At 49.1% G+C, this 20,015-nt stretch overlaps 1 protein-coding gene across 1 annotated transcript; it reads right to left on the bottom strand.

Moving 5' to 3' along the window:
* Positions 1–1,253: 1,253 nt before the first annotated feature.
* Positions 1,254–19,734, bottom strand: FFAR4 (free fatty acid receptor 4). The gene is made up of 3 exons (XM_049646442.1): positions 19,070–19,734; positions 10,967–11,095; positions 1,254–2,305 (listed from the first exon to the last, which is right to left on the bottom strand). Exons 1-3 carry the CDS (start codon positions 19,634–19,636, stop codon positions 1,916–1,918), a joined length of 1,086 nt encoding a protein of 361 aa, XP_049502399.1. The 5' UTR covers positions 19,637–19,734; the 3' UTR covers positions 1,254–1,915.
* Positions 19,735–20,015: the final 281 nt, after the last annotated feature.

Below are 20,015 nucleotides of genomic sequence, written 5' to 3'. Positions count from 1 at the left end.
ATGTTGTATCTTTGGGCCCAAGTTTCCCATCCCTGCCTCCAACTGCCTACTTTCCGTTGGATCTCATTGGGATCTCAAATTTATCCCCAAATGAAACTCCTGGCTCTCTCATCCCCCATTCTTCTCCTAGTCTTTCCCCATTTTTCTGGCCTGCTGGATCATCCAATCATTGTTCATCCAAGAGTCACCTTCGAATCCTCTCTTTCCCTCATGTTCTACATCCTGTCTGTCAGTAAATCGGGCTTACTCTGCCTTCCCAAAGTAGTCCCAAGATCTTATCTCACAACCCCCTACTAAGGCCACCCACTGACTTCCCATTTTTTTTCTACCTCAGCAGCCACCTAATTTGTCAAATTTTTATTCTTGCTCTTCAAAGTCCATCCTTTGCACATCAGCCAGAGTAATATTTAAAAATAGATATTAGGTCATATCAGTCTCCAACTGCAAACCTCCAGTGGTTGCCCATTGAACACAGAATAAACTCCCTATGTGGCCTCCCAGGCCCAACATAGTTCAGCCTTGTCCCTTCTCTGGTTTCAATCAATGGGCTCCAGCAGGGCACCCCTCTGTCCTGGCATCAACAACAGTGTGTAACACAGAAGAGGATCAGTCAATAGTTTGCTTTGCCTACACCAGTCTTCTTTCTGTTCCACAAGTATACCAGCCCCTTTGCACCAGGACCAGTGTTGACAATGTCTGCAAAGCCCTATTCCCCTGGATTCTGATGGTTGGCTCTTTCTGGTGGTTTATTTTTTGGCCCAAATATCAACCCCAGAAAGGTCTGCCACCTCCCATCCCATCCAAATTGCCATCAGTGTCCTATTTAAAAATAGCCCCCTCCCCCCATCTCATCCAAATTGCCATCAGTGTCCTATTTAAAAATTTTTTTCATGTTTATTTATTTTTGAGAGAGAGAGAGAGAGAGACAGAGCATGAGCATGAGCAGGGAAGGGGCAGAGAGAGAGGGAGACACAGAATGTGAAGCAGGTTCAGGCTCTGAGCTGTCAAAACAGATCCTGACGCAGGACTCAAACTCATGAACCATAAGATCATGACCTGAGCTGATGTTGGACGCTTAACCAACTGAGCCACCCAGGTGCCCCATCACTGTCCTATTTTCTTCATGATGTGAATCAACTCTATAATGCTATATTATTTACTGATTTCTGTTTAGTGCTTCTCCCCCAAAATAGAAGGTAAGTAAGCCCCATAAGGGCATGAGCCATGGCTGTCTGGTTCACCGCTGTGTTCCCAGCACCAAGAACACTGGCCATACCATGGGCTTAAGAGGCACCTGACAGGTGGATCCATGGAGGGAATCACTTATGCTCTCACTCTCAATGTTTTGAGTCATTCTATCTCCTCTCTGATTCCATAACATGGCTTCCCCTAAAGAGGTACATGGCAGTTCTTATAAGTGAAAAACTAAAGTCACTTTAATTTTTTTGAATTTCTTTGGAAATTCCTCAAGTTTTGTTGACATTATTGAATAGTCTTGAGGCCTCACAAGTCCAGGGTGGGGACCTACAGTGGCAGTGAACCTTCAGGGAGAAACCTGAGTATTAGATCACTTTCAAGACTCACTCCAGAAACCAGCATGGTGTGGCTTTATATGTAAGAGATGTGATTGCTGAACAGCTATAAATAAAAATTTATTAAACTCAATCATATTACAAACACACTGGAAAAAGTTCATATTTAAAGGGAGCCCATAACAAATCCTTTTATGAAGGGTAAAATTGTCATACTGATCGATCACCCCTTAATTTACTGGTGCTATAAATGTGTATTTGCATAGGTTACATTTTCTTAAAGCAGGCTACAGTGATGTGATGGTCCTGGAAATAAACTCCCTTTGAAAGCGTATCCTAGCTTTCCAGAGGGTGATAAACTCTGCCTATAGAGAAAAATTTAATTAGTTGGAAATAACGGACAGATCATTTCTTCTGACAGATGTATCTGTAAACATGGCTCCCTTTTCTGGGTAGAAGAAGCAGTGGAAAATTTTCCTCCATTCATTCCTAAACAGTGACATGTTATAGAGAATGGGGTTCAGGGCTGAGTTGGCAAACGTGAAGGCCACCACCCAGAAGAAGAGGGATGGCCAGATGACCAGGTCCTGCTTGAAATTCTGGATCAAGATGAGGAGGATGGTGATGATGATGGGGCTCCACATAATGAAGAAGGAGATCATGAGCAGGAAGAGGGTACGGAAGAGCCGGAAGTCCTGCTGGGACACGCGGATATGGTGGCTCTCCGAGGAAGCCAGGTTCACCGTGAGCCTTTTCCTTGATGCCTTTGTGATCTGCAGGAACACAAAAACAAAGCCAGAGCCACAATTTACTGCAGGATGTAGGGGGTTTGGGCTGAGGAGGAACAGAGCATCTAGGAGTTGGAATCTGCCGTCCCTGCTGCCCTGGGGCAACTTTGGAACTTTGTGTGGAGAGGGCCGGTCTCAGTGGCCTCACAACTGCCCATACTTAGGATGCTCTGGGGAATAGGGCCCCTGGCTGGCCCCCTGGATATACGGCCCCCATCCGTATTGTAAATAGAGTTGATGCAGAGGAGTGGAGAGGCTGAACTGAATGGTCTAGAAGAGAAATATGTGAATGGAAGCACATTGCTATGGTCTGAATGCATCCCTCTAAATTCATATGGTGGAACTAACCCCTAAGGTTACGGTATTAGGAGGCAGGGCCTTTGGGAGGTCATCGGGTTATGGGGACAAAGCCTTCATGAATAGGGCCCTTAAGAGAGTCTCAAGACAGCTCCTTCAGTCCTTCCACCATGTGAAGACAGCAAGAAGCTGGCAGTCTGCAGCCAGAAGAGGGCTCTCATCAGAACCTGACTGGGCTGGCACCCTAGCCTTCAACTCCAGCCTCCACAAGTGTGACAAATAAACTCCTGTTGTTTTTAAGCCACCCAATCTGTGGTATTTTGTTATGGCAGCCCAAACAGACCAAGACACGCATTTCCCCTATTATTTCTTTTTTTGAAAGTGGTAAGTAAGTAACTGTATAAAAGCAGTATGTGTTCGGGGCACCTGGGTGGCTCAGTCAGTTGAGCGTCTGACTCTTGATTTCGACTCAGGTCATGATCTCGCGGTTTGTGAGATTGAGCCCTGCGTCGGGCTCTGCGCTGACAGTGCAGAGCCTGCTTGGGATTCTGTCTCTCTCCCCAACTCTCTCTCAGCCCCTCCCCCACTCATTCTCACTCTCTCAAAATAAATAAACTAAAAAAATGTTTTTAAATAATAAAAAAAATTGAAAAGCAGGTGGTGTTCAAGGTATAAACTCAAGCAATATGATGCTGAAGGAGAGCAAATTAAAAATATAAGCAAGGCTTCTAGCTTCCTGTACCATCCGTGTTCATTCCCTGGAAGGAACCCGTGACCAGTGTCCTGTCTGTCCTCATGGGAACGCTCTCCCATCACACACATGCCTAGCAATGTGAACACAGATGTCTGCACTGTTGCTTTGCCCACAAATGGGACCACGCCATGCAGCCCCCTCTTAACCCTTCTTCCTTTCCACTTAGCAGCAGGCCTTGGTGCTCATTCCATATAAGCCCAGACAGAAGGCACCTCATCCTTGTTATCTGGCAAGTGGCTGCATAGATTCCACACTGTGGCTGCACCAGGATTTATCCAGGCCCCTATGGATAGATATTTTACTTATTAGCCTTTTTGGAGGCGGGTGTGAGGGCCCTGGTTTAAGTGGCAGTCCACACACACTTGTCCCTTTCTCCTCCCCTCCAGGTTGTTGGGTGGCAGAGAGGGCAGTGGGAGATGGTGTGAGGGTGTGGCCAGTCTGGGCAGACAGGGAGCACTGAACCCCCACATCTGGTTCCTCTCCTTCCACAAGAGCAACTGAAATGGATTCTAGTCTTGCCGCAGGCCACTGAGGTGGGGCCATGGAAGGCGGCCGAGACTGGAGGCTGCTCATCTGCCAGGCCACCTGCTGCCGGGAGCCAGCCTGAAAGCGAAGCTGCTCTGGAAAGGGCCCACAATGCCTGGCGTGCACGCCATTTGGCAATGAGTCCCTGATCAGTAGGGTCTGTTGGCACCACCAGCTACATGGAGACCAGAGGCCATGACCAACCGAAGGGGACGGTCACCTTACAGCGGGGACACATAAGGGATGACTCCATTAGCGGCCTCATCGTGTACACTGTCCACATTGCCCTGCCAAGAAGGATGGAGTCCCTCATACCGTGTCTTACACATATTTTTGAATGATGTTGATGTAAATTCATATTTATTAAGCACTGACTTTGTGCTAGGCTCTGTACATATCACTTGGCTTATCTCTCTACATTCTCCCAACAATTCTGGGACATAGGTACTTTGATGATCCCCATTTTACAGATGAGAAAACTGAGGCTCAGAGTGGCTGAGGAACTTTCCCACCAGTACCCAGCTAAGCAGTTGCAAACCTGGGCTTCAAACTGGGCAGCATGACTCCGGCCCATGCAGTTTGTTTGGTTTTTTTTAATTTTTTTTAACGTTTATTTATTATTGAGAGACAGAGCGTGAACAGGGGAGGGGCAGAGAAAGAGGGAGACACAGAATCGGAAGAAGGCTCCAGGCTCTGAGCTGTCAGCAGAGCCCGACGCGGGTCTCGAACTCACAAACCGCAAGATCATGACCGGAGCCGAAGTCGGACACTTGACCAACTGAGCCACCCAGACGCTCCACTCCGTGCCATGCTCTTCATCTTAAACGAGTTTCTTCCTACCCTCTGCTAATCCCCACCAATGGAAATCCTTCTGCCTGGCCTATGACTCCATGCTCTGATGCCAGAAACCCTGAGAAGCCTTCCTAGTTCATCTCCCACAAGGCATCCTGCAGTACTTTGTCTCCAGCATTCACGTGGCCCTTGCCACGTGGACCATGTGGTAGGTGCTGAAGCGTCATTGTTACCTCAGCCACCAGACTGCAGGCTCCACGGGCAGCCCTGTGGCTTCTGTGGCCTGGGGCTCTAGCAAGTGCCTGACAGTGACTGTGAAAAAACAGACAGAGAAATGGACTGACTCATGGGTCGAGTGAATAAGTGGTCGGGTCTGTTTTTAGCACTGACTGATGCCACCGTTTCCTCTGCCCATGGTTCCCATGACTTTCAGGGCGTGAGAAGGAAAATGGGCTCATTATAATCCAATGTGGCTCCTTGCTGCTTCCCACCCCACGTTAAGATGACAAGACTGGGTGACTTTTATCCAGGCTTTAAAATGTCTCTGCCATTGCACAGAATGCTTCATGTGTTTTAGGGGAAATTAAATGCTCAGCGAACTTGAGGATTAACTTTAATCCTTAAAACAAGCCTAGGGGGCAGGTCCTGTCATTACCCGACTTTGGGTATGCAAGATGAAGGCTCTGAGAGGTGAAGGAACACACTCAAGGCCTCATGGTCAAGGTGGAGGAGAAGTGCCCCTCTGGGGAGGCATCTGAGCTCTTCATCATGGGGCTACGAGGGAGCACAGTGCTCCCAGGGATGTGGTCCATGGCCACCTGTGTCAGAGTCACCAGGCGAGCACTTGGGACCACTGTCAGATACTCACTTTTGTGGGTCTGAGTGGGCCCAGAAAGCTGTACTTCTCACAAACTCTGAGTGATCTTTGCTGACTGAAGTATGGGAACCACTTATACAGGACAGCAGATTTGGAATTGCCCCACAGTTCTTCATAAAGAGTCACTTTTTAAACAGTCCTTTTGAGATGGTCCTGAGGGAACCTTCTCTCTATCTCACACCTCTGCCACTCCAGGCCACCACACCACGGTGCTGACAGGTGGGTGCAGGGGGAGGTGGTTCCTCACTGACATGCTCGGGACCTGGGGGTTGGCTCTCCTTGGGGTGCTGCTCGGTCAAGCAGCAACACACAGATTAGAATCTTCAGACAACAGACTCCATCTTTCTAGAGGGCCCACCTCCCTCTCCATCACTGGCAAGCAGGCCCCAAACCTGGGGAATGAGGGCCAGGCATGGAGAAGGGGCTGAATGTTCATTACCTAACACCTCGGTGCTTAGCTAAAACAGAGTTCATTTCTCAGTTGAGCCCCGAGATGCATGAAAGTTTTCCAACTTCAAGCAGTACCCTCATTCTCTCATTTGGAAAATATTTATTGAGCCCCTACCATGTTGTGCCGAGTACTCTCATAGGTGCTGGATATACAGCCGGAAAGAAGGGAGCCCTGCCCCACCCCTCCCCGCTCTTCCATCCTAGTGTGTATCTGGAGAACGAGGAGGGGAACAAGAAAGGGTAGAAGCATCTCCTCTTGCTATGGCAGTGGTTGCTGGGTGACAATGTAAACCAAGCCCCAGAAGCTAGCATTGCCAGCCTGATTGAAATCACTTGGGAGTGACTGGGGGACTATTACCCTGGGAAACTATTGATTGGAAAAAGCCACTGGAGATGTATAGCATGCTTGAGTCATGAGGAAAGAGGAAGCAGGGAAGGCAGAACCGTGGATAAGGCCACTGCCCTGAGCGCGTGAGGCAGCTTTGGAAGGGAAGTGCCCAGGTGAAGCCTGCTCTCCAGTCCTTGCCCAGGGCAGAGCCAGCAACCCCGACAGGGACTTTAGAGCAATGTTCCCCGAAGGAGACCCATAGAGCACCAGTGCAAAGAGATGCTCTGTGGGGAGAAGGGGGTCTGTGGTCAGATTTAGTGGTGCTGCCTCCTCTATTCCTGGGTTGGAGACTCTCAAAGAACATTAGCCTGAGGCCTCCCAGACGTCCTGCTGCAAAGACACCTATTTAACATTGACTCATTGGTGGTTCCTAAACTCATTTGATCACGGACCCCTTTGTGATATCTAACAGCCCATGGAGACCTAGAGAGTGCTTTAGGGGAGATGCTGCTTTAGAGGAATAAAAGATTGGGGTGATTTCAAAGAGGCACTTCTCACGCCTATAGATGGAAACTGAGGCAGAGACAGTACCGACAGGTAAGAGGTAGACCTGGTGGGAAAGGTTGGCAGATGCAGTTATGTGTCTTATGGTTTCTGATGATTTGTTAGTTGGGTCTCTATGAAAACAGCTGATTGACGCTGATGTTCAATTCATTTTACAGAGTTACGCTCATAACAGAAAAATTTCAGCTGGGAAGCTGATCCAGTGTCTCTGAGTTATGAGTATCATAGCGAGTATGAGCTCGTGGGGTCGAAAGTCCTTTTTTAAAGGTCTTATATTTGCATTAACATGATTTTCAAAACCACAACATTAGATAGCTTTCAAATTCAATTCTAGCAGCTTGTTCAAAATATTATCATATCCACACTCTCATTTTATTGTGTTTAATAACCCACTGAGGCCTGTTGACCCCCAGACAAAACTGAGGCCCGCAGTAGTTAAATGACTTGCCTGTGTTAAAGTCACACAGGAATAAAGCTTGGACTAGAAGCTAGGTCTTAGGACTTTTTGTTCAATGGTTTCCCCACTGTGCAAAAGGAGAAGGTAGAATTGGCCATTTCACTGTGTTCCAAAGTTTGTCTTACTCATTCAGTGAGTGTTTGCTGAGTATCCACAATGAATAAGCCAGGCTCTGTGCTAGGCATGGAGCTATAGCAGTAAACATAAGTCTCGGCCCTCATGGAGACTGCATTCTAGTGTGCAAAACAGATGCTTTACAAATAAATACACATAAATGGAATATGACAGGCATGGTAAGTGTACAGAAGAGAAATATATCGGGTAATGAGGGACTAGAGAACGATGAGAAGGCACTCTGGGGAAGAGCCTTCTGAGCAGAGACCTAAATGGAGTGGGGGAGTGGCCCACACAGAAATTGGGGGAATGGAGATCTGGGAGAGGAAATCACAGGTGCAAAGGCCCTGAGGCAGCTGTGTGTCAGCATGTGTGAGAAGTAGCCGCCAAGGTGGACACAAGAGAGAGTGAGAAGATGATGTGAGAGGGCAGGCAGGGGCCAGATCACACAGGGCATCAAGGTGAGGGCTTTGAGTTTTGCTCCACACATGAGGGAAGTGATGGGGTCTAAATGGTATCTTCGAGTCACTACTGAGAGCACTGTTTCATAACGGTGAGTCATGATAGATATTCTCTTTCACCCAGGAGCTGCCTTGGGGTCTGTGATGGGAGGAATTGAAGGCTGGCCATGGGTTTATATCAAAGTGTCCGGAAAGTGATGAACAGGAATCTAAAGGCTGATGGATATGAGGACCCCTCCCCCAACTCATCAGGGCTCTTGGGGTCTCCTGGAATGTTTCCATGTGGGCCCTGGCCTGAGAAAAAGATGGAAGAGGGTGGGAAAACCTTTCCGTGGAATAAGTCAATCCTCCCTCAGAAGGCAGCTGAGTCGTCTCAGGTGAAGTGCAGTGGGGCAGACCGGAGCCCTCGTGGCCTGCAAGGAACTCAGGAGCGGGACCGCCCTGCCTGAGCGTCGGCTCCTAGCTCTTGCCACGCTCCAAATCTGGACTCTGCAGTTTATTCTCTCAAAAAATCTCAGGGGTACCTTTTCCCAGCATGCTCTGAGGGTAGGGTCAGAGGAATAGCCATGCCTAACAAACAACAACAGATGTAGTCTACTCACCCCCCGCTACAGGCAGGCACGGCTCTGTGGGTCCCCGGTAGTATTCCTGACGTGTCTCCCAACAACCCTACACTGTCCGAGTTATCATCACCATTTTGCAGATGAGGGAACAGAGGTCCAGAGAAAGTGAGTAACTTGCTAAAGGCCACACAACAAGGACTCAAAAGCATGGTTACTGGAAGAGCCCTTTATGTCTCCATGTCTGCCTTTCCTAGCCCTCTCCTCTTCTCTCTTCTCCCCCTTATTCACTTCTTTCGTCCGTGCGGTGTTCAATGGTTTGCCAAGCATTTTCACACTGAGTTCTAGCATCACTCTGTCCTGTGTACTAGAGGCTCACTGCATCGAGCAGCAGTCCTGTTGTCTGTCTCCCTTTCCCCTTCCTGTGTTGGAGCTCCTTCTGAATAGAAAAATGTGACCTGCTCACTCTTGACCAATCTCCACTCCCCACCAGCACTTTGCAGAGAGTAGATCCTCAACAAATGTCTGAGGAATTAAAGTGTTGGGACGCTGGGGCCAGACTGCCTGGGTTCAAATCCTGATACCACTGCTTATGAGCTATGTGATCTTGGGCAAGTTACTTAGCCTCTCTGCATTGGTTTCTTCAACTGTAATTCTTATTAGGATTAAATGAATTCATTCCTGACACATTTTAAATACTACACAAATATTTGTTAAATCATTTTTTAAAGGATTCATTTTAAATTTCTCTTCCTTATTCCCTCACTTCTTTTCTTTTAAGGTAATAATAGCTAACACTTACATAGCATTTACACATGCCAGGCCCCTACTGCAAGCGCTTTATAGACCTTGGCTCCAGGCCTGAATCTGCCTCATACCCTTGAACAAGCCCCAGGCTGGATGTCACTAAAGTGGGTCACAAGTCAATCGGTGGGGAACAGTCTAGGGAATATATTGGGGACCCATCTCCCACAGGACCCAGGATTAACAGACCCGGATAGAGGCTGGCCTGGTTCTGAGCAGCTAAGAAGGTTCTAGATCCTCAGCTACAAAGAAAAGGCCATAAAAAGTAGCCAGATAGCAAGCAGGACCTACAGGGCTCCGCTTCGATAAAATTGTTTGCCAGATGACCTGTAACATGCAATAAAACCAAGATTCAACAACTGTAAACCTTCAAGAGGACTCAAGGTTTTGCATGAAACCTTCTGAGATGAGCATGAACATATATGTACATGCTACTTGCCTGAGCCAGAGCCGTACATGTGAATGGGCCACCTCAGGAGGTGGGACACAGGCTGGCAGGGTCCTTTTTACGTCCCTGTACATACCTCCAAAGTAGACATTACTTCCTGGCTCAGCGCACTTTTGAAAAGCACCTTCCCTGGGAGTGTGGGGTAGCAATGGGAAGGTACCAGGAAGGGGCTTCTGGGAATATTCTGTTTCTCGGTCTGTTTCTGGAAGCTGCTTCTAGGAGTCAGCTGTGCACACATGCTGGGGATGCTTTTCTGGATGTATATTATACTTCAATAAAAAGTTTTTAAAAGTGTACGTTCTCTATCACCGTATTGCTATCTGTGATGGGGTAACAATGGACTCAACCCAAAAGCCCATAAAGTGAATTATATCACATCTGTATGATGGAAGACCATGAAGCCATTAAAAAGAATGAGGCAGAGATATGAGAGCAAACATGGAAAGATATTCCAGTATAGTGTTAAGCCGATAAAAGAAATTACAGAGCAAAGAGTGTTATCTCAAATCTGAAACAAACAAACAAACAAACAAACATTGGGTTGACCCATGGTGAGTAGTTGATATTCGACCATTTTATATGGTTTATCATACATATATAACATACATTCATTATACTCATGGCATAAAAATATGCATAAAGGCACATCTATAAAAAAAGTAACCTGAAAAATACACTTTGAACTGTTAATGGGAGTAGATGTTTAGTTTCTGTATCACACATTTCTATATGTCTTTAATTTCTTTTAATTTTTTTTAAGTGTATTTATTTTAAGAGAGAGCACAAACAGGGGAGGGGCAGAGAGAGAGGGGAGAGAGAGAACTCCAAGCAGGCTCTGCACTGTCAGCACAGAGCCCTGATGCAGGGCTCAAACTCACAAACCGTGAGATCATGACCTGAGCCAAAATCAAGAGTCAGATGCTTAACTGACTGAGCCCCTCAGACACCCCTTTAGTTTAATTTTTTGTAATGAGCTTTGTATTACTTTAGTGATCAGCAAAATTAATAATAATAATAATAACAATCACAAAGATATAACTTAAAAAAAATATTACATTCTCACTCCTTAGTGTTGCAGAGGGGGTAGACCTGGGCAGCGAGCCAGGCTTGGACCAGCGTGAACTCTGAGGTGACTTCGCCCTGGAAAGGCTAAGATTCCATCTGAAATACCCCGGCTTCGGTGCAGTTCAGCTGTGGCCCTTGAAGCACACATACCTGTAAAATCTTGGAGTAGCTGATCACAATGAGCAATCCCGGCATCAAGAAGTTCAAAGTAACAAACGACACATCCCAGGAGATTTCTCCAGCGATGCTGGGCCAACTCAGTGTGCAAATCAGAATTTCCTGGTTACAAGAAGGAAGAAAACGTCACTTAAGTGGTGGCTTCTTGTTTGGCTTGAGCTCAGTCCCAGTAGGAGGGTACCTAACCTGTTACACTGTTGTGTCACCGTTACACAACCAGGTTGACAGGATACCCCCGCATCCTTTCCCCTGCCCACACAAACACCCCGACAGGCCCTCAGAATACCCATAATTAATCCTCCCATTCTCCAGGAGACTCAGCTGGGTGTCAGGGTCACATGCAGGTAACAGCTCAAGTTAGCTGCAGGCAGGACTCCAGGCCCAGTGCTCTTTCCCCTCCTGAACTGAGCTGCAAAGAGCCCTTGAGCCTTCTCTTCATTTTACAGGTGAGAACCTGAGCCCTGAAAGGCCACACAGACTGGAAGCGACATGCATATGAAAACAGGCAAAAGGTTCTAGTGCAGTCACAGTGGGACTACTGAAGGCACCAGAAACAACATTGAGGCATCATTTAAGGGAATGACGATGTCTAAAATGTGTCAAGCCGCATCAGAGACGGCTGGGGCTTACTCCAAGACAATACTGGTGCCCAGACTTGGAAGCTCTTTCCTCCTGTGTCCCTCCTCCAGGAGAGCACGCTACAGCCCCGTACAATTCTCCATCATTCAAGATGTAAAACCACTGGAAAGGGGTGGAAAAGCATGCTTTGTGGCCCTTGCTGCTGTCAGTAGGCTGGGCTGAATTCAAACGTTTGACAGTAATTACACACCTTGAAGCATATAGGGACCTTCTTACATGGTTACTAGGAGCTGCTGGAATAATCCACTCCATCGATAGGTCAATGGTCTGCCTGCCTGTCTGTTTGTCTGTCTCTCCTCCCAAACAAACTCCTCATGCGTGCTTGACTGTAGGAACAGAACTTTAGAAAGTTGCCCTAAACACTTCTGAACGTGTAGAACAGAATTTTAAGAGCACATTCTGTGTACAAAGAGCACATTATTGACCTCTGGTGGACAAGGCATCTTAACCAATGGGGTAGTAGTATTTTTTTAATGTTTATTTGTTTATTTTGAGAGAGAGTGAGTGAGCAGGGGAGGAGTAGAGAGAGGGGGAGAGACAGAAAATCCCAAGCGGGCTCTGAGCTGACAGCACGGGGCTTGATCTCATGAACCATGATATCATGACCTGAGTCAGACGCTTAACTGATTGCGCCACTCAGGCACCCCAATGTAGTAGTATTACTTATAGCATCATTCATTTATTCATTCAGCCTATATTTATTGAATGCTACACTAAGTAAAGGCAAAGAACTTTCCTCATGTATATCACAACTGAGTGGTCAAATTCAAAATGCAGCCAAATAGTCGCTTCTTTTCCTATTAACAGAAAATAGTAAGTCTGATATTCACTGAGCACTTATCTATGCCAGGAAACACTTTAAATACATTACCTCATTGAATGTTTGTAGCATCCATATTGAAATGCATATTACTATTTTTCCCACTACACCGAGCAGAAAACTAAGGCTTAGAAACACCCTCCTAAAACAATAGTTTAAAGGTGTAGTACTTTTTAATCATAGAATATCTTCCCATGAGAGCTAAGTAGTTATAAAAGAAATCCAGAGACATACCAAGAAAACTCTAAGGCAAGTCAAGCAGGGAAGAATGCCCAAGGGCCCCCAACTCTTTCCAAAAGCCTTCTCCAGAATGTCTGCCAAAATCTCTCCAGGCTTAACATGATTTTGTAGAAGAATACATAATGATAGAGCTGGGTGTTCTCCCTTCAATAGGGGCAAAAAACTAGATCCTCAAACGATCTGCTTTGCCCAGTGCTGTTGAAGAAAATGTGTAGGTGTGAATGAACAGATATACACCTACGCACGTGCACACACAAACACACACACACACACACACACACACACACACACACACGCATATGCATAGAAAAAAGACTGGAAGGATACAGTCCAGAAAATTAAGTGTCTGTTTCCAGGTGGGACTCAAGTTATTTTTGTTCTTTCTAAATCTTCTAGAATGTGCCAAAAAAAGGGCGATAAACGTTAATTTTTTTAAAAAATGATGATCAAACATGAAACCATGATAGTTTAGCAGACCTAACCAGCTATTTTTTCGTTTCAAACACAATGAACGCATCCCAATTTCATGACTCTGAGGAAGATGCTCTTTCACCTTTTGATTTGTAGCACTCACCCCAGGCCCAGAGTGTGATAAGGAAGTGAGATAAGAACTTTGCACAGCACCTCACACATGACCGAAGAGACAGTGTGGCTGGCCTGTGTGGACTGAATCATTTATATGCTCTTTAGAAAGCTTTATATGGTACCATTGTTTACGCGCAGAGTTTATTCTCATTAAGAAATTTAACAGCAGGCGCCAGGCCCAAAGTCAGTGAGCTGGCTTGGTATTATAATTGTGTTTTTGTGGGAAAATCCATCTGACTTATGTTATTTTGATTCTAGGTATTCTGACCCAGGCTGTGACTTAAGAGAGAGTGTGACAGTGAGTCAACTCTGGACGGCAGAGACATGAGTCTTATAATATTCTCTGTACTTTTTCTGCACATTTTGGAAGTGTTTCCTGATTTTAAACAGGAAATTTGAAAACCAGACGTGCTAGGCGCATTTATGACTGAGCTACAGAAGCAGAGTGGCCGAGTCAACAACTGTCCTTTAATTGGTTTGTTCAATCACTCACTGACTCCAGCCACAGTGGCAGCCACAGTGAGGATGGGCAAGGTGAGGCCCCTGCCCACGAGGAGGCTATGATGTGCTTAAGGAGAGAGAGAAGGGCTAAGAAACTTCAATACAGGCCAGCAAGCTGGCAATGCCCAGAGCTACGGATGACAGGAGAGCACGGTCACCAGGGAGAGTGGCCTCCCGGAGGGGTTGTGTTCACTGTGCCCACAGGCATGGGGCTTCGGTCAGGAGAATGGGGAGGCTGGAGCTCGGGACAGGACAGGAAGGGACAAAGTCAGGAGGCCACGTACAAGGGTGTTATGTGGTTAAGTGTGACTTGTATCCCCATCCCAACCTCTACTTCTCCCTGGCAATCTCATCCATTGCCATGGCTTCGTTTCCAAGTTGCAGCTGCTTTTTCCAGCCCTGTCTTGTTCTGTCTTCAAAACAGGTCCCAGTGTCCTGAGGACATCTCTGAAGGACGCCTCACAGGTATGACAAGGCTCCAATGTCCCACCCCAGAAGGCTCCACCTCCTGCCGTCACTGACTCAGGGCCTGGAGAAGCCATTCCCAATGCTGCCAGCAACCTGAGTACGGGCCTTCTGCCTTCTCCTCCCTACCTTCTGCCTTCACAGATACCCAGTGGACCCACGTATTTCATTCTCACTGGCCCACCCTTCCCGGACCTGGTCCATCTCTCACCTTGGAAGTCCAAACTCTCTAAAGGACCACAGCTGGCCCTTCTCCAGCTGGCCTCCACCAACCCTTCCGGCACCATGTCTTGCCAACCTGTGGACTCTTTCCTCTGCTTGTAATGTCCCTCCAGTTCCCCACGTCCTTGTCTGGCTAACTGTCTTTTGTCTTCACACACAGCTGAGACATCACCCATTCTCTTCTAAGAAGACCCCCGGTGGCTGGGGGTATCTGTCTACAGGCACCGCTCCACGCTGCCCCCTCTCCACACTGGCTAACTTATTTGCAGATGCCGCCTGATTCCAGCTGTTCCCCATCATCCTTCTGTAATGACGCTTCTTGGAGTACCGTCGAGGATCCCTTTGTAAATCATTCTCCCTGTTCCACCTCTTCAAACAAAATGGGAGACTTCGAGATCACTTGAAGGAACTGGGAATCCTAGTGGATATCTCCTTGTCTCTCCGCTTCCCAGCCAGAAAAGAAAGAATATATCAGTGCAAGAGATGAACTTTCTTATATCTTAAAGGATCCTCTACTACTAACAAAGGCAAGCAAATTGCGTTGATCTCCTCAGCTAGTTTGCACTCAGCAGAGGCACCGTGACACGATTGGCCTGGTGTTAAATTGGGGCAGAGCATTAGGACCAAGGGCTCCCAAGGAAATGTGAACTTGCAGGCAGTGGCACAGGAGTGGGGTGGGGGGAGGTGGAGGGGGTTCACAGAGCCAGGCTAAATTCTGGTTCCATCCCTTGCCTGCTCTGGGACTTTAGGCATTTTCCCCTTCGGAAGATGAACAAACAAACACCTGTTTGTAGGATTTCTGTGAGAACCAAACTGTGCCAGGATCCGAGACCGTCTGCATTCTCATTACCTGCACCTCCTGGAACAGGACAGTGTCTCGGTCACATGACTCATGATGAGGGCAGGGGGCACGGGTGCTCAGTAAATGTTTGTACAATGAATGGGCAGCACATTCTGGCCGGGGTGCACGGTCCCCCCCAGCCTGCCATTGAGGCCAGCGCCCCGCCGGGGCCACAGCATACACAGGCAGGAATCCCACTGGACCAGGCTGAGGTGACCTGGCTGAGATGTCTGTGTTGCCAGGATGTGCCCACCCCCTTAAAACGGCAGCCTATTATCTTACTGCAATCAGAAGAATTACACTATTTGAAGAATGTTTGAAATATTTATAACCAAAGATAAGGAAACTAATAATAGCTGGCAATTCGTGAGTGCTTAACTGTGTATGTGCCAGGTGGTGGCCCATTTACCGAACATTAGTCCCCATGGCAATCCTATGTTAGACTGTTATCACTCCCATTCTGCAAATGGGGAAAGGAAGGTATAGAGACGTGGGACCACTTGCCTCTGGCACACAGCTCCTAAAGGGCTGACACTGGAATTCAGACTCAGAACGTCGGACTCCAAAGTGCACGCACGCTCCTAATACCGAATTATCTAGCGTTTTCAGCATGCCTATTATTTCGTCATCCCTTCAGGGAAGGGTTAGAGAGCCTGGTCACCCTGTATTGTGGGCACCCGCTGCCCAAATGGGCAAAGGTACTCATGTTCCTGTTTTGGGGAGGAGGAGGGGTGCTCAGAATAGCAGAAAGCTCTGAGACGTACTGTTTCCCTGGCCAGCGCTCCTTGAGAGGAGGCAGCCAGTGTGTGCTTGGGGTTACTTAGTTTCCTCGGCCGGTGGTTTGGGTAGGAAAGTGTCTCCCATCCAAAACCTCCATATTTAGTGTCCAAGTGGGAAGGGGCAGGCAGAATCTAGACAGGAAGCTGGGAACAGAGGATTGAGAAAACAAGCTTTTGCTAATTTTAAATGTGAGACTCCATTCAGTCTAGCCTAGATCCTTCTCTCTTTTTTAAAATGGCCACACTCCGCCCCCCCCCCATTTCTTATTCTTTCCAACTTATTTTTTCAACCCTTCATCCTCAGTTTGCTCACCTATAAAATGAGTTGTTTCGTACATGCTCAGGTCACAGCCCTTGAGGGACAGGGGAGTTTTCTGTTCCTTGGCTTACTGGCAGGTGCATGTGGTGGGGGTGCGGGTGGGGCAAAGACAAAGAGGATGGAGAGCTGGAAAGGACCATGCTGGCTTTTCATTCCAAGCTCCCTGACCCCACTTCTACTAATGTCAGGGAAGAGGGCTCCTGTGGCCGACTCACCTGGCCCCCAGTCTTCTCCGGTGCTCTCCCAGTGGTTTTGTCCAATCCCTCTCCCTCTCTTATGATCAAGGAGGTGTTTCTGCATTAATACAAGAGGGGTCTGTGTGCTCAGCCCCAAAGGAGATGGAGTGAAAGCCACCACAACACGAGTCTCCATGGAAGCGCTTTGCAGCACAGCTCTGGTCATCCCGGAAGTGCCGGCGAGGGCTCTGACCAGAGGTACCTTCCACCAAGGTGCAACTACAGAGTGACCAAACAGGGAGGATCCCTCCATCTGAGCAAAGGCCTTCTTGCTCAACAACCACCTGTGTCCATGTAGGCAAGCAGTTACACTCTGGGCTTTTGGCTGGGAGGGGACTAGAACCTCACTTTTTTAGTGCTATTTGCCAGTTAAGTATAAGTGTACCTGAAGCAATTGTAAAAGGGAAGGGCATAAGGCACATGTCTGGAACATGAGATACCCGTAAGATATATTCAATTTGATCTTTAATTTCCTGAGTGTCATTTTGTCTGTAGGAAGAAAATGGGGAGAAGTCCCTCAAGATCTGTGAAAATACAGAAACACTGTGACTCAGTGATAGAATAACTTAAAAAAAAAAAATCCAAAGATTGAGGGCAGAACCTTAGCCTCCAGCTGATCCGGTGGATCTGGGGTGAGCCTGGCCTTCCACTTATTCTAGAAGCATCTAAGTGACCCACCCTGATTCTCAGGTATAGCTGGGTTGAGGAGGACAGGGCTGCCCACTAAGTTAGGGTCCTTGGCCCACCACACCAAAGGCACCCCACCAACTCAGCCGATCCCAGCTATCCTGGCCTGCACTTGAGGGGTATGGCCACAGGCTTACATGTTCTTTGATGAAGTGCCATGGGCCTGACATGGTTCCTGCCTATTAGTCATTCAAGGCCTTAAAACAAAACAATCAAATAAAAAGCCCACAATGTATCCCATGCAAAAAACAATTAGGAAAGAGACTTATAGATTTCATCTGTGTGAAAAACAAAAAATAAAAAAGGATAGTGCTTATACAGGATGCAGACTTCTCCCCACACCCCACTAAGAGGACTGTGTGAGAGACTGGTCTGGGGAAAGCCCCAGAGAAGCCCATCTCTGTGTCCATGCTCCAGAGGATACACCCAGCGGAACATCCCCTGGTGGGACTGTCCACTTTCCGTAGTGAGAAGCCTTCCCCCAGGTTACATCTCATCCCCGTGCCTTCCTACCTTCTCACTCCCTTCTGGTCACTGTGCAGGCCTCTCTTTGGGACTGTGGTTTGTGAGGGTTTTGCTCAGGTTAGAAACCCAGCGAGTTGTAGAGAAAGGGAGGGGGTGAAGAAACCAGCTTAGGGCAGACCCTGTGAGAGGCTGAGCCTGGAGCAGGACTCATCCCTTCCTTTACGGTGCACAGACCTATGTCCTCTCCCTGTCCCTCCCCATGAGGCGTAGAAAACCCAACACACTGGGATGACAGCCAGAACAGGCGGCCACTGTCCTACACCTGGCCCGTGCCCACAAGTCATGAGCTGAATCAAACTGCAACAGCGCAGTGGGGCAGCAACGCCGACAGACCTGGACCTCGATTCTGGACTGCGCAACTGGAGTCACCCTCGAGCCAATGTCAGAACTGTCTGCAGAACCTTTGTCAGGCTGTGGACCCCCACTGAGATCCTAATGACAACTCTGGGCATACTATTCAGAATAAAGCTCTGGCAGCCTCTGGAACCTGCAGGACGTTTGGGGTGCCCAGGGTACTCTGAAGCCACCTGTCCCCCAAGGCTCCCAGGGCAAGGTCCTGCGGTCTAGTGTAATCCTTCTGTCTTGCAGTTGGAAAAGCTGAGGCCCTGGGAGGGGGAGTCACAACACCCCTGGTGGCAGCGTTGGGTCTGGGGTCCCTGGGTCTCCAATGCCCTTTCTCCCTGACTCTGCAAAGCAGGACACTTACCCAGCCTGTACTGAATCTGCCGTGCACGATCTCAACTCCAGCTCGCACCAAGGATGACATACCCTGAGCAAGTCATTCCCCTGTGTGCCTCAGCTTCCCCATATGTAAAGTAGATGTGATAGCAAGAGTACCGTAGCACCCTGCCAGGAAGCAAAATTCAACATACGGCAATGCGATTAGCCATTCCGGACCCTCGAAATTCCATCTGACTGGCCGCTAAGCTCTCCGTTATTTCACTGACCTCGAAATGAAGGGTGCACTTTACAGGCATTTGGGGGACTCCACTTACAAGGTTTTGGAGGGCGTTTATGGGACCTACGTCGCTGCGGTGAAATTTAAGAGCTAAAACTTCAGAGCGCCGGGCACAGTGTCACAACTATTAAGCGCAACAAATGGCCTGTGATTGTTTTGTTGTTACTGTTATTCATCGTCCCTGGTCGCCGTTTCCGTCGGACCCCCGCCTGCCGGCCCGCCCCAGACACCGGCGGGGCGCGCACCGCCCGGCGCTCACCTGGTCCCGACCGGAGAGCCGCTGCGGAACGACTTGGAAGAAGACGCAGAGGGGCAGCGCGGCCAGCGCCGAGTAGCCCCAGATGAGCGCCAACAGCGCGGCCCTCGCCCGCCGCCCCAGGCCCCGCACGCCCCGCTGCAGGCGAACGATGCACACCATGCGCTCCAGGCTGACGGCCGCCAGCGTGAGGATGGTGACGCTGCCGCTCAAGCTCATCACGTAGAAGAGCAGGTGGCAGGCGACCGGGCCCAGCAGCCAGGCCTCAGTCCATCGCACAGCCAGCACGGGCGGGATGGCGCTGGTGAAGAGCAGGTCCGCGCAGAAAAGGTTGAGCACCAGGCAGGCGGTGGTGCCGCGGCGCCGTCGGCGCGCTACCAGCACCAAGGCGCACACGTTGCCCAACAGCGACACCGCAAAGATGAGCGCCAGCACGACCGTCTCCACAGCGGTCAGCACCAGCCGGTGGTCTCCCTTGACGTCGGAGAAGAATGGGAAGCGGGTGCGGTTGGCCCGCTCCAGGCTGCGCGGGGACCCAGTGCCCGCCGCCTGCGCGCACTCAGGGGACATGCCCTGCGCCCGGCGGCCCGCAGCCGTCTGCTAGCGCGCTCATCTGGGAGGCGACTGAGCGCCAAGGCGGGGAAAGAGGGAGGGAGGCGGTTGCGACATCTCCCCTCTGGCCCCCTCCCGCCGCAGGAGCGCCGGCGCTGGGCGTTGTGAGCTGAGCCTGGGGCGCGCGGGAACGAGGAAGTGCCAGGCGTCGCCACTGGAAACACCCCGGCCTGGCGAGAGGCGGCGGCCGCTGGGGAGGCCTCACGCCCTCGGACTGTTGGGCCAGCGCCCGAGGGTCCTGGAAACCCCACTGGGAGAGCCCCAGAACCCCTGCAGGACCTCCCCAGCTTCCTTCATCCTCCAGGGGCATCCCGTGTCCGAAACCTTGAAACCACCG

The sequence above is a fragment of the Panthera uncia genome, chromosome D2 (genome assembly GCF_023721935.1).
Source record: "Panthera uncia isolate 11264 chromosome D2, Puncia_PCG_1.0, whole genome shotgun sequence".
Lineage (NCBI taxonomy): Eukaryota > Metazoa > Chordata > Mammalia > Carnivora > Felidae > Panthera > Panthera uncia.
Note: the sequence above shows the minus strand (reverse complement) of the source record. Positions and strands in the feature narration are given on the sequence as shown.